Raw genomic sequence first — 12,789 nt, forward strand, 5'->3', positions numbered from 1 at the left:
GAAAGAAGTGCATGTTAGCTTAATTGTTAGCAGTAAATTTTACTAGCATGGGATAGGGAGGGAGATACGTACGATCGATGGGTATTTTGCTCGTGACTAGTCCAAAAATAGTCAATAATATAATAATAGATTTACTGAATTAAAGATTTACTGGCATTTTTAAGTCATCAGCAAAGCTGTTTTGTTTCATGGTGAACAACTAAATTAATTCAATTTCAACAGTAATGTTTCTACAAAATAGTGTAAAATATTATGAGACCCTGGGGATAAAACATCTTAATATTTTATTCAACAATCGAATACAAGCAGTTTTTCATTCACCACTTTAATATTTTTCCTCCCGCTGTTCTTTATATTGTTTTTTTTTCTCCTCTATCAGACTGAACACCCATTCAAGTCAAAGAAGGCTGTCTGGCATAAGCTGCTTTCTAAACAGCGCCGTCGGGCTGTAGTTGCCTGTTTTAGGATGACGCCACTCTACAACCTGCCCAGGTAGGAAACAAAAGGTGCTTTTGCATTTCTCCTTCACTGTCTGGTGCACAACTATATTACCACACAATAAACCTTCATAAGATTGGTTGGGTGATTTTTCAATAAGTACAACACAAATTTTACCTGAATCTGTGATAGAAAAAACATTTTTTTTGTTTTTTGGTTCCTAAAACAGGATGGAACAGTGGTGGAGCATTAATTGTTAACTGAGTAGCTGAGCTTGACTGCAGACAATAAAACCTTTTGCATGGAGTATGTGTTCTCCCAATTTCCTTATGATTTCTTTGAGAATAAAAACTTCCTGTAAACTACCAATTTTAAGTGTGTTTGTTATTAAGTATATATGTACCCTGTGATAAATTTGTGCCCCATCTCTGGTTGACAGACTAACAGCCCAAAATGCCAGTTTAGGCCAAACTGACTTACTATGGAGTTAAAAAAAATGTATGAATGAGCTATTTTTAACTATTTGTAATACTTACATAATTAAATATTTTAAAATGTTGGTAAACTTAAACATTATATAAGGTTGTATAGGAAGTAGATTATACACTTTTGAGCAAGTTTCATCCTGCATCCTTGCACACAGTTTTCATTGCTCACTGCCAAACATCTATACAGCTTTGAGTCCATGGTGTAATATATAGGCCTATTAAAATAGACTTGTAGACAGCTTTCTAACTTTGAGTGCCATGCCAACAGCTAATCTCATATGCAGGACTTGACATGGAGGGTTTTATAGATAAAGCCTATCTCCACTGAAGTGCAGATCCCTTTTATGGTGAACTGGCACTGCTGAGAAAACACATTAAGAATTACAATCGATTCCTTATATTAATCCCATAGTCCTTCATCTACCATGTATTTTATGATAAGGATTCAATTGTCATGCAATGTAATTCTGTTTGTTTCAGATTAGTTTTAATTTCTCCACTAAATTTACGAGTGCTGATTTATAAGGTATAGTACATACATTAAACATTTTCTGCCCTCACCCATCATTCATCCATCAGTGTCTGTGTGTTTATACACATTTTCTATATGTAAAATATCTATCTATCTATCTATCTATCTATCTATCTATCTATCTATCTATCTATCTATCTATCTATCTATCTATCACACATTTAACATATTGAAAATTGATTCTATTGTGTATATACGTAATGTTTGGAACAACGACACATTTTCCTTGATTTTCCCCTCTGCTCCACAGTTTAAAATTGCAAAGCAAACAATTCAGACATGATTAAAGTGCACATTGCAGACTTTAATTTAAATTTATGTATATTTGCATACATGTAGAAATGATAACACTTTTTCTACATGGTCCTCCCATTTCAGGACACCGAAATGTTTGGGACACAGCAATGACAGGTCTATTAAAGAAGTACAATGACTGCTTGAAGGTTGCGATTCATATACATCACTAGGTGCTGAGGATCTTCTCTGGTGATGCTCTGCCAGTCCTCTAATGCATCCAACTTCATTTCCTGCTTGTTTCAGGGGCTTGTCCCATTAGGTTTTCTCTTCAGCATATGGCAGGCATGCTCAGTTGGATTTAAATCTGGTGGCCGTTCATGAATTTTCCATTTTTTTATCTTTGAAACACTCCTGTGTTGCCTTAGCAGTATGTTTGGGATCATTGGTTTGCTGTAGGATGAAGTGCATTCCAATGGGTTTGGTAGCATTTACTGGAACTTGAGCAGATAAGATGTTTCTAAACACCTCAGAATTCAATGTGCAACTGCCGTCAGCTGTACCATCATCAATGAAGATAAGTGTGATAGTGCCTATGTCAGCCAATACTTGCTCAAGCTATAACACCCGCAACCATCATGTTTAACAGATGAGGTGGTGTGCTTTGGATCTTGAGCAGTTCCTTTTTGTCTCCACACTTTGCTCTTGCCATTGCCCTCATATAGGTTCATTTTTGTCTTATCTGACCACAAGGACTTTTTCAAGGTCTTTTAAGTACTTTTTCACAAACCATAATCTGGCCATTGCATTTTTGTGGTCAACTAGTGGTCTGCCACTTACAGTGTGGCTTCTGTATTTCTCTTCCTGAAGTCTTCTGTAGATAGCAGTCTCTGACATCTCCACATTTACCTCCTGAAGACTGTTTCTGAGCATTTGGAGCTTTTTCTTTACCATAGTGAGGATTCTTCTGTCATCAGCGGTGGAAGTCTTCCTTGGCTTGTCTGTCCCTTTGCAATTACTGAGCTCACCAGTGTGTTTTTTCTTCTTAATGATATTCCAGACAGTTCATTAGGTAATCCTAAGGTTTTACTGATGTCCCCAATGGCTTTTGTTAGATTCATAATGGCTTCTTTGACTTTCATTGGCACAGCTCTTGTCCTCATGTTGAACAATGGCAACTACAGACTCCAAAGGTCGTCTGTAGGTAGAAGCAAGGCTAGGTATCTTATGTCTATACTAATGAAGCAATGAAACACACTTGAGGAATCACAAACACCTGTGATGCCAATTGTCCCAAACATTATGGTGGCCTGAAATAGGGAGGTCACGTATAAAAAGTGTTGTCAGTATTTTCCGTTAGATAGTTATTCAGCATTACAGAACTTTTAGGGATCTTTAGTTGAAGACAAAATATAAGTAGCTGCAGATTTCTTATGCTTTGTTTTCAAGAGCTCAATAATGTGCCTCAAAAACACATCCCATACCATTACACCCATAATACCAGTCTGTTTTATTGCAGGTAGAATGAAGCAAAATGCAGTGCTCATGATTGTGTATTACAAATCTTTATCTCCAACAATAATGAAATCAGTGAGAACTGTGATTTACTGTATAAGGCTAAGTCTAAATTTCCAAATTTCTCATTCTCCAGTTTTCTTATAGTAACATAGTAAACAAACTAACTAGAACTTAAACCTTTGTTTAACTCCAGAACAGCTGTCTAGTTAGAAAGAAAGATATACTTATTGCTCTGTAGCTAAGTGTAAGAAATCATTAAGGATAGGAGATTTCTTTCAGGAAATAATGTGTTTGCATACTGATTACCTAATTTATAATCTACACAATTATTGATTTTTGTACTCAGCACTCATTTGAGTGGCTGGGATCATTTTTGTCTTAATTATATAATGACAGCCTGAAAGAATATTATTCCATTGACACAGATCCGTTTGGGAGCATTTTGCACAGACTTTTCCATTTCACTAACAGGAAACTGATGACGTCAGTGAACCAGGATGATGGACATTGTAATAATTCATCTATTTCCCTTCCTGCACTTACCAGCTACTCTACTATTCTCCTTAGGCACAGAGCATCTAATATGTTCCTTGAAGGCTTCAAGTCCTCTTGGATACAGACAGAAGGCTATTCTTTTGAGGACAGAATGATAGATGACCTAGCAGTAAGTACCCAAATAATTAATAGTATTTTCTTTCTCAATACAACCTGAACATGAAACTCGAGAAGTAGTATTTTTCCCTTGTCCAAGGAGTAGTAGTATTGGAGGAGCTTGCCTTGATATTTAGATAGATAGATAGAGGGATAGATAGATACTTTATTAATCCCAAGGGGAAATTCACATAATCCAGCAGCAGTATACTGATACAAAGAAACAATATTAAATTAAATAGTAATAAAAATGAAAAAAAATAAAATAAAATTAATGTTAGCATTTACTCCCCCGGGTGGAATTGAAGAGTCGCATAGTGTGGGGGAGGAACGATCTCCTCAGCCTGTCAGTGGAGCAGGACAGTGACAAAAGTCTGTCACTGAAGCTACTCCTCTGTCTGGAGATGACACTGTTCAGTGGATGCAATGGATTCTTCATGATTGACAGGAGTTTGCTTAATGCCCGTCGCTCTGCCACGGATGTCAAACTGTCCAACTTTACTCCTACAATAGAGCCTGCCTTCTTAACAAGTTTGTCCAGGCGTGAGGCGTCTTTCATCTTTATGCTGCCACCCCAGCACACCACTGCGTAGAAGAGGGCACTCGCCACAACCGTCTGGTAGAACATCTGCAGCATCTTACTGCAGATGTTGAAGGATGCCAACCTTCTCAGAAAGTATAGTCTGCTCTGACCTTTCTTACATAGAGCATCAGTATTGGCAGTCCAGTCCAATTTGTCATCCAGCTGCACTCCCAGATATTTAAAGGTCTGCACCCTCTGCACACAGTCACCTCTGATGATCATGGGGTCCATGAGGGGCCTAGGCCTCCTAAAATCCACCACCAGCTCCTTGGTCTTGCTGGTGTTAAGGTGTAAGTGGTTTCAGTCACACCATTTAACAAAGTCTTTGATTAACTTTCTGTACTCCTCCTCCTGCCCACTCCTGATGCAGCCCACAATAGCAGTGTCATCAGCGAGCTTTTGCACGTGGCAGGACTCCGAGTCATATTGGAAGTCTGATGTATATAGATTGAACAGGACAGAAGAAAGTACAGCCCCCTGCGGCGCCCCTGTATTGCTGAACACAATTTCAGACCTGCAGTTCCCAAGACGCACATACTGAGGTCTGTCTGTAAGATAGTCCACAATCCATGCCACCAGGTGTGAGTCTACTCCCATCTCAGTCAGCTTGTCTCTAAGGAGCAGAGGTTGGATGGTGTTGAAGGCGCTAGAGAAGTCCAAAAACATAATTCTTACAGCACCACTGCCTCTGTCCAGGTGGGAGAGGGATCGGTGAAACATATAGATGATGGCATCCTCCTCTCCCACCTTCTCCTGGTATGCGAACTGCAGAGGGTCGAGGGCATGGCGGACCTGTGGCCTCAGGTGGTGAATCAGCAGCCGATCCATGGTCTTCATCAGATGTGACGTCAGAGCAACAGGCTAAAGTATATATATAAAGTATATATACTAAAGTATATTGAAAAGAAGTACCAATATAATTTCTCTTCATTAATGGCTCTAGTTCTTTTCACATTTTCAGTGCCCAGTTGTTGTCCCCATAACACTCCAACTCATCCTTTGTTCTTTTTTTATCTTCCATCCCATTACTATTGTTCTTTTTATAGGCATTTCTTTTTATTGTTTGCATTTTGTAAATTCCTAAACTACAATATGTTATTGAAAGATTCATAGCTCATGGACATATATGCTTACCATTAAGTAGTGTAGTACTGTGATTTGGATCTTGGGCAATTCTTTTTCATCTCCACACTTTACTATATTTATATTGCCTGTCATATTTATATTTTCTGCAAGCTCATCTGCCTTAGTGTAGCTTTGTTTCTTTAACTCTTAAAAGGTGTTTTGTTGCATTTTTTAAAGAGTACATTAATTCATGGTCTGTTTGCTACTGTTGTCTTAATTTAAATATTAAAAATTCCAGAAAAAAACACATGCAAATGCTTACATGGAACAGCATTGTGTTGAAGGTAACATGAAGAATAGTATAGTCCAGAATGCTTGAGCATGGTCAATGATCCTAACAATCTCAACTCCCTTCTGTTTTCTGAAATTACATTTTTTAGTATTTTAAATTTATACAGATATATTTTGACACAGTTCCACTTTAAGTGTTTGTGACTGACAGAACAACTTTGTTATTTTCTAATTCGTATAAACTTTCAGAAATCACTTGAGGAAGAAGAAGAGGAGGAGGAGCCCAAAGAGAAAAAGCCAGACCCACTTCATCAGTTGATTTTGCATTTCAGTCGGACAGCACTTACAGAAAAAACGTGAGATATAAAAAAAAAGAAATATTTTTAGTTTCCTTCATGACGCTTAGAGCTTTCGGTGGAATATTATTGATTATTTTGCTATTTCTTGCTTTGTAGCAAGCTGGAAGAAGACTACCTGTATATGGCATATGCTGACATCATGGCTAAAGTAAGTTTTCAAGAAAAATCATTTGACTTCCTGTTAATGAACTGATCACTTACTTAGGAATTTTGTTGAAAAACATCACATGGATATTTCAAGTAAGCTTTGTCAATTTTTACAATAACTAAGAATCTTTTTTTTTTTTTAAAGTTTTTAAATTATTGACATTTAGTTATACAGTAGGTGCCTTCACATTAGCACTTCAGCTTAGGTGTGCTATCTACCTTCATTCATCATTAGAGTATGCGTCAAGATTGTGGGATTTTTTATACAAATATGCTTTTGTTTACCTTTGCCTTGTAGATTATTTTAGAGCTAACAAATACCAAGTAATGGCAGCACATAGACTGGAGAGCTTTTGAAAATATCATCAAAAGAATTGATTATTTTTTTTAACTTCCATATCAGTTTATTTATCAAGCACAGCCTCCATTCATTCGCTAAGTTTACACATTCTTGGGAAATTTTCAGTTTTTTTTACTGAGATTCAAATTATACATTTGTCAGTTTCCATTACTCTGAAAAGTCTCTGAGATATGAAAATAAATTGGTTCTATTCCTTTACATGGAACCAAAATCTGAACTAATAAACAAACATAAAATATGTGTTTCATGATTTTAATCCTATAGTACATTTGCAGTAGCAAGAAAAGCAAAAATAATACATAACAAAATGTTTTTAAGATATTTCGTGCATTTTGCATCACTTTGGAAAAAAGCACTGTATAAAAAAAAATGTAAAATTTCCTGTAACAGTTTTGATTATCAAACGCATGCCCTAGTAATTAAATGCAATTACCAGAGATTGTTGTCATTTATTGTCACAGGATGTCCTAAGCTTATGACTTAATGCTTAATTGGCTGTTGATACTTTATATGATAATTGGAGATCTTACTTGATGAACATCAATAATTGAAACAGATTTTTTATTTAATTTCCAGTATTTATCATGTAGTTAAATGTCAACAGTTTAATTCAGCTAAAACCATTATTCTTTTTTATTTTGTTCTCTATTTTGCCTGTTAGAGCTGTCACATTGAAGAAGAAGGAGGAGGTGATGAAGAGGAGGGAGAGGAGCTGTCCTTTGAAGTAAGTTAAAAACTTACATGATTGAGTGAGGATAAGCTTTTTAAAGTAGCAGTGGAAAGTGAGTCTTTCACCTATGCAGAATAGAATAAGTTCTACTCAACTGTGTAAATGATACAGTTCGGTTTTTAATTCAACAAATTGGTAATAAACAACAAGAGAGGTATTTTTGCACTCTAAATAATTATCTAATCATACTGAAAACTTGTTAATGCAAATCCAACAAAAAATCAAATAATTTTAACTGGTACAGCTATATCAATATGTATTGATATCTTTTTTCATTATGCTTTGAATCCATTTTTGTGCAGTTGTCCAAAGAATGCACAGATGATTGAATTCAATATTGTGAATATTAAGGACACATTAATTATAAATATGTGATGAATAATGCAGAGCCACAAGAATCAAACTGTGTAAAGGATTTAGATGTTTAATCTAACACTGCCTTTTTATATTGAAGACAGAATCCATGGAGTAGTTACTCAAAAAGTTAATGTACGATCATTTTTTTCATGATATATTTTGCATTATTGCATGCCTTAAATCTCCAAATGAATACCAACAAATACACAGAAGGGAAAGAAATGAATGTAGAAATGCCATTTTCATAAATAGCTTTTTGTTCACTATTTGAAACTACTGAGGCTTTCTGTGTCTTGTAGTTTACCATATCTAGCAAAATTATGACATAATCATGACCATTTTGCTCAACATTTTTCTCACATGAACGGTTTCCTATCACTTTAAACAACAATTAATTTTTCTTGTTTGCAGCTGCACTAGTCTAACACTAGAACTAGAAATGAAGGATTATAATCAAGCTGTTTCTAAGTCTAATTTTTTAAATGTGACTCTTGTAACTTTTCAGTAATAAATTAGTATTCTGTAAAATACTATTTCAAACTGACCACTTTAAACTTTATCTTATTTTTTAATTAACTTCCAGGAAAAGGAAATGGAAAAGCAGCGACTCTTGTACCAGCAATCCCGACTTCACAATCGTGGAGCAGCCGAGATGGTACTACAGATGATCAGTGCTTGTAAAGGTACGTTTTAAATTTTGCTGATCAGTTCAGTTGGGATAATCTTTTGAGAGACATTAAGACTAAACCTCAGTAGTACTGACTTAAGGATGGATATATTTGCATCTAATGTAAACCTCCTAAATCATAAGTAAACAAAGCTTCAGTTTCAAAATTTATGTCATCTATTTTGCACACATTCATTCCTCCGAAGAGCTGAGTCATGTTTATACAAATCTATTTTTTAAATCCCTCACTACTGATCCTTTAGCCTCTTTAAAAGCCTATTTGGTACTTTGTCCATCTATATAGTTATTATAGCTGAAACAGAATGCAACATAGAACTGAACAGATTGGCCTCCTCCCACAGTGATGTCAACACTTGGAGGTCCAAAAAATGAATAGAATTCAGAATCAGAATATCTTTATTGTCATTGTAACAAATACAACGAAATTAGGTGCAGTCCCTGCTGTGTCAAAATATAAGTAAATATAATTACAAAAGGATAAGAAAGGATAAGAAGAAATGAAGTAGAGCACAAACATTCAACATAAGACCGTAATTGCACATGAAACACTATTGCACAAGATGTCTTCTATTGTACTGCTGCATTGGAGGTGATTAGGTGGCATTCAGTGCCCTAATAGCAACAGGGTAGAATCTGCTATTCAGTCTATTAGTCTTTGTTTTGATGCTCCTATATTTTTTGCCTGATGGCAAAAGTTGGAACATGTCATGAGCAGGGTGCGAGGAGTCTTTTAAGACGTTTTCCGCTTTCCTGAGGCAGCAAGAGCTGTGCAGCTCATCCAGAGAGGGTGAAGAACAGCCGATGATCTCCTGGGCAGTCTGTATGATCCGCTGAAATGTTTTCCTCTGCGCTGTTGTGCAGCTGGAAAACCACACGCAGAGGCAGTTAGCACAGGATACTCTCAATAGAGCAGCGATAGAAGGACGCCAGCAGTTTTTGGGGGATGTTATTTTTCCTGAGGACTCTCAGAAAATAAAGTCTCTGCTGAGCCTTCTTCGCCAGCTCAGCTGTGTTCACACCCCAGGACATGTCTTCCATGATGTGGACTCCCAGGAAGTCTGACACCCTCTCCACACAGTCCCCTCCGATGCAGAGTGGTTTGATGTCCATTTTCTTTTTTCCTGAAGTCCACAATGAGCATCTTGGTCTTAATTGTGTCCAGGAGCAGGTTGTTGTCAGTGCACCATGCTGTCAGCCGCTCCACTTCGTCCCTGTAGGCGGACTCATCCTCCCCAGAGATGAGCCCCACCACAGTGGTGTCGTCTGCAAATTTGACGATGGCGTTGCTGTGGTGGGCGGGGGCACAGTCATGTGAGTAGAGCGTGAAGAGCAGGCGGCTCAGCACACAGCCCTGAGGAGAGCCGGTGCTGATGCTAATGGCCGAGGAGATGTGAGGGTCCACCCTAACCCTTTGTGTGCTGTCTGTCAGGAAGTCTTTAATCCATATACAGGTGGAATAAGGGAGTCCCAGTGCTAGCAGCTTGCACACCAATCTGTGAGGGAGGATGGTGTTAAAAGCAGAGCTAAAATCAATAAAGACGAGACATGCATAGCTCCCCTGGTGCTCCTGATGGGGCAGGGTAGCATGGAGAGCAGCAGCAACAGCGTCCTCAGTGGACCTGTTAGCCCTGTAAGCAAATTGGTGTGCATCAAAGGTGGGAGGGATGAAGGACATGATATGACTTCAGCAATGTACACTGTGTACACTATACACCGGGTCCCATGCCCGGCAGGGACGCCCCTGCTGCATATGTTCCGGGGGAGCCACCATGGACAGCTCAATACCTCCCCCGGGACGCTAGGTGGCAGCCTCCCTGGTCAATGTTCATTTCCCACTCTCCCGCTGTTTATATTCACTTAAAAACTACAGAGTTTATGTCCTAGTTTCTATAATGTTTACAGTCAGACAAACTATTATCCATCTTAAGGTTGCTGATTTTGTCAGTGTACCAGGCGCCATCTCATCCTGTGTGTAGCAGAAGGCATATCTTGACAAGACATCAGCATATTGCAAGGCAAACTCACATATACAAACACCCTCATTTACATGTGGCCAACATGTGCTAACCAGTAAACACCACTAAGATCTTGCTCTGGGAGCAAGTCTTGGCATCCCTAATCAGGAAGAGTTTCTGTTTTATTGATTTAATTTGAACTACCGTTAGTCTTTTTTAGATTATTATTTGTGTTACCCCATTCTCTGTGAAAAGGTGTGAGGCTCAGCAGTATTGGAGAGACCTCTAATAGAGCTAATGCTTTTCCTGACCAAGATGAACCAGTTGAAGTGGTTTGGGCATTCCGTTAGAATGGTCTTTGGGCATGTTAGGACACCGGAGCATACAGTATCTCTTTACTAATGTGGTCACATCTGCAAATTCTCCAAAAAGAAATGGTAAACGTTCTTAAGAACAGGGTGCCCTGTTCTGTCCAGAGCATCATATTGCCATTACAATCTTTTCCATGATAGTGAAATTGAAGGTAAGTTTTTCAGTAAGGACTATCATTCAATAAAAAATATGCTTGCATTTTTCTCTGCTCATTCATAGGTGAAACAGGAGCTATGGTTTCTTCAACTCTCAAGCTGGGCATCTCCATTCTCAATGGCGGTAACAATGAAGTCCAACAGGTGAGAACTAATCTGTTAATGCAGAAGGATATTGTATAGAATTCTAAGGATGATAGATAGCATAATGGAAATATAATATCAATGTATAAATACTTGTCTTGCACCCAGTACTGCCAAGATAGATTGCAGTTACCCATGACCATGTAGTTGAATAAGTGGACTCAAAAAGTGTTTAATGTCCTTTGTCATAGTTGACTTTAGGAATCATCTTTAACTTTGCATGAAGAAACATTTCAGAATTTATAATTAAAAATGTGATTTCAGCCACCCAAAAATATTAAGTTCCAATTTAAAAAGTGAACTTGATTACTATTAGGAGATATGAAATAAAGTCTTGTTTTTATTTTTACTTTTCCTTTTTGTCAGGTAATTTTTATTTTATTGCTGTGATCATAAGTATGTGAGTTATTGATCTTTTGAATAAGGGCCCATTATTTATCAAGCATTTCAGGGTTACTCCTAGCAATTGCACGAAAAGTCAAACTTGTATAAGAATTTTATTTACAAATCATCCTAGTCCCAGCCCCAGCAAGGAGACTGAGAACGTATGACATTACGATTCTGTGACATCTGTTGACGTAAAGTGACACTTAAGATGACGTTTTGTAGTTTTCTGATACTGACACTGAGGATTCACCACAAACATAATAATAATCAAAGTAGAAGAAGAAGGAAAACATAAAAAGGTAGGATATTGAGCTGATGATAATGTAACATTCGCCGAGATGGAAAGGCTGAGACACACACACCGAATGAGAATAAAGCCCAATAACGGGTGTGTTTACTTATTCACTGTGCTTGCTTTTCCTGTGACCCTGCTCAGGATAAAGTATTTTAGAAAATGGATAAATTGACCTGTGGTGGGTTGGCAACCTGCCCAGGATTGGTTCCTGCCTTGTGCCCTATGTTGGCTGGGTTTGACTCCAGCAGACCCCCGTGACCCTGTATTTGGATTCAGCGGGTTAGAGAATGGATGGATGGATGGATAAATTGACAGATGGATAGATGGGGGATCCACAGTGATACTGTCAGATGAATCACTTTCATTCTGTTATGCCATCAAAGAAACGCCTCATAAAGTAACAGTATTACAGATACTAGCTAAAGCTCTTCTTGTCCTGTTTCTGCAGTCACATTCATTCTTCCAGTGACACAATCGTTTTCCACTGTGCCATGCTTTGTCTCTCTCTTTGTGATACCCTCTTATCTTGTCAAAGGCTCTATTTATCCAATGCCCCAGGAGTCTCCACCTGCTTTCTTGGACATTCCCAGGGTTTTAAAGTGTAACATGAATGTTCCGGGGGTTCATGGAATACAAAGTTCAGCGTGCCTATGTAACATATCAGTGTCACTCACACATCTAGCCTTGTCTGTCTTAAAGGTAATTTTCTAACTTCTACGGTTTTACAGCCATGATCACTTGTGTTTTGATAATATGATATTACTTATGATTCATATATGCATGCTTATCCACACTTAAGGCAATGACCTTTATGTGTGTGCCGATTTGCATTAATGCAGCTTACTTTAACATTATCTTATGCGGAGTAGTGGGAAATTTTACAAATCTACAAATTAGTTCACACATTGTTGTGGCATTTAAAGTTTGGTGAAAAATGCTTGGTTTTGCCATACATGAATCAGAAACTGAATTTTACGCATATCGTTACACTTTCATTTTAGTTGACAGCACATGGTTTCTTTGTGTAGACAGAGCAATC

At 37.7% G+C, this 12,789-nt stretch overlaps 1 protein-coding gene across 10 annotated transcripts in view; it reads left to right on the plus strand.

The window, feature by feature from the left end:
* The window catches only part of LOC120538749 (ryanodine receptor 1-like), a 364,839-nt gene that overhangs the window by 247,985 nt on the left and 104,065 nt on the right, over positions 1 to 12,789 (plus strand). For all 10 annotated transcript variants that reach the window (XM_039768185.1, XM_039768186.1, XM_039768187.1 and 7 more), the window contains 7 exons: positions 380 to 492; positions 3,778 to 3,874; positions 6,050 to 6,156; positions 6,256 to 6,307; positions 7,329 to 7,391; positions 8,338 to 8,437; positions 10,989 to 11,068. In XM_039768185.1, coding sequence (XP_039624119.1) covers positions 380 to 492; positions 3,778 to 3,874; positions 6,050 to 6,156; positions 6,256 to 6,307; positions 7,329 to 7,391; positions 8,338 to 8,437; positions 10,989 to 11,068 — 612 coding nt within the window. The remainder of the gene's footprint in view (positions 1 to 379; positions 493 to 3,777; positions 3,875 to 6,049; positions 6,157 to 6,255; positions 6,308 to 7,328; positions 7,392 to 8,337; positions 8,438 to 10,988; positions 11,069 to 12,789) is intronic.

This window comes from Polypterus senegalus, chromosome 11 (genome assembly GCF_016835505.1).
Source record: "Polypterus senegalus isolate Bchr_013 chromosome 11, ASM1683550v1, whole genome shotgun sequence".
NCBI classification, from domain to species: Eukaryota; Metazoa; Chordata; class Cladistia; order Polypteriformes; family Polypteridae; genus Polypterus; species Polypterus senegalus.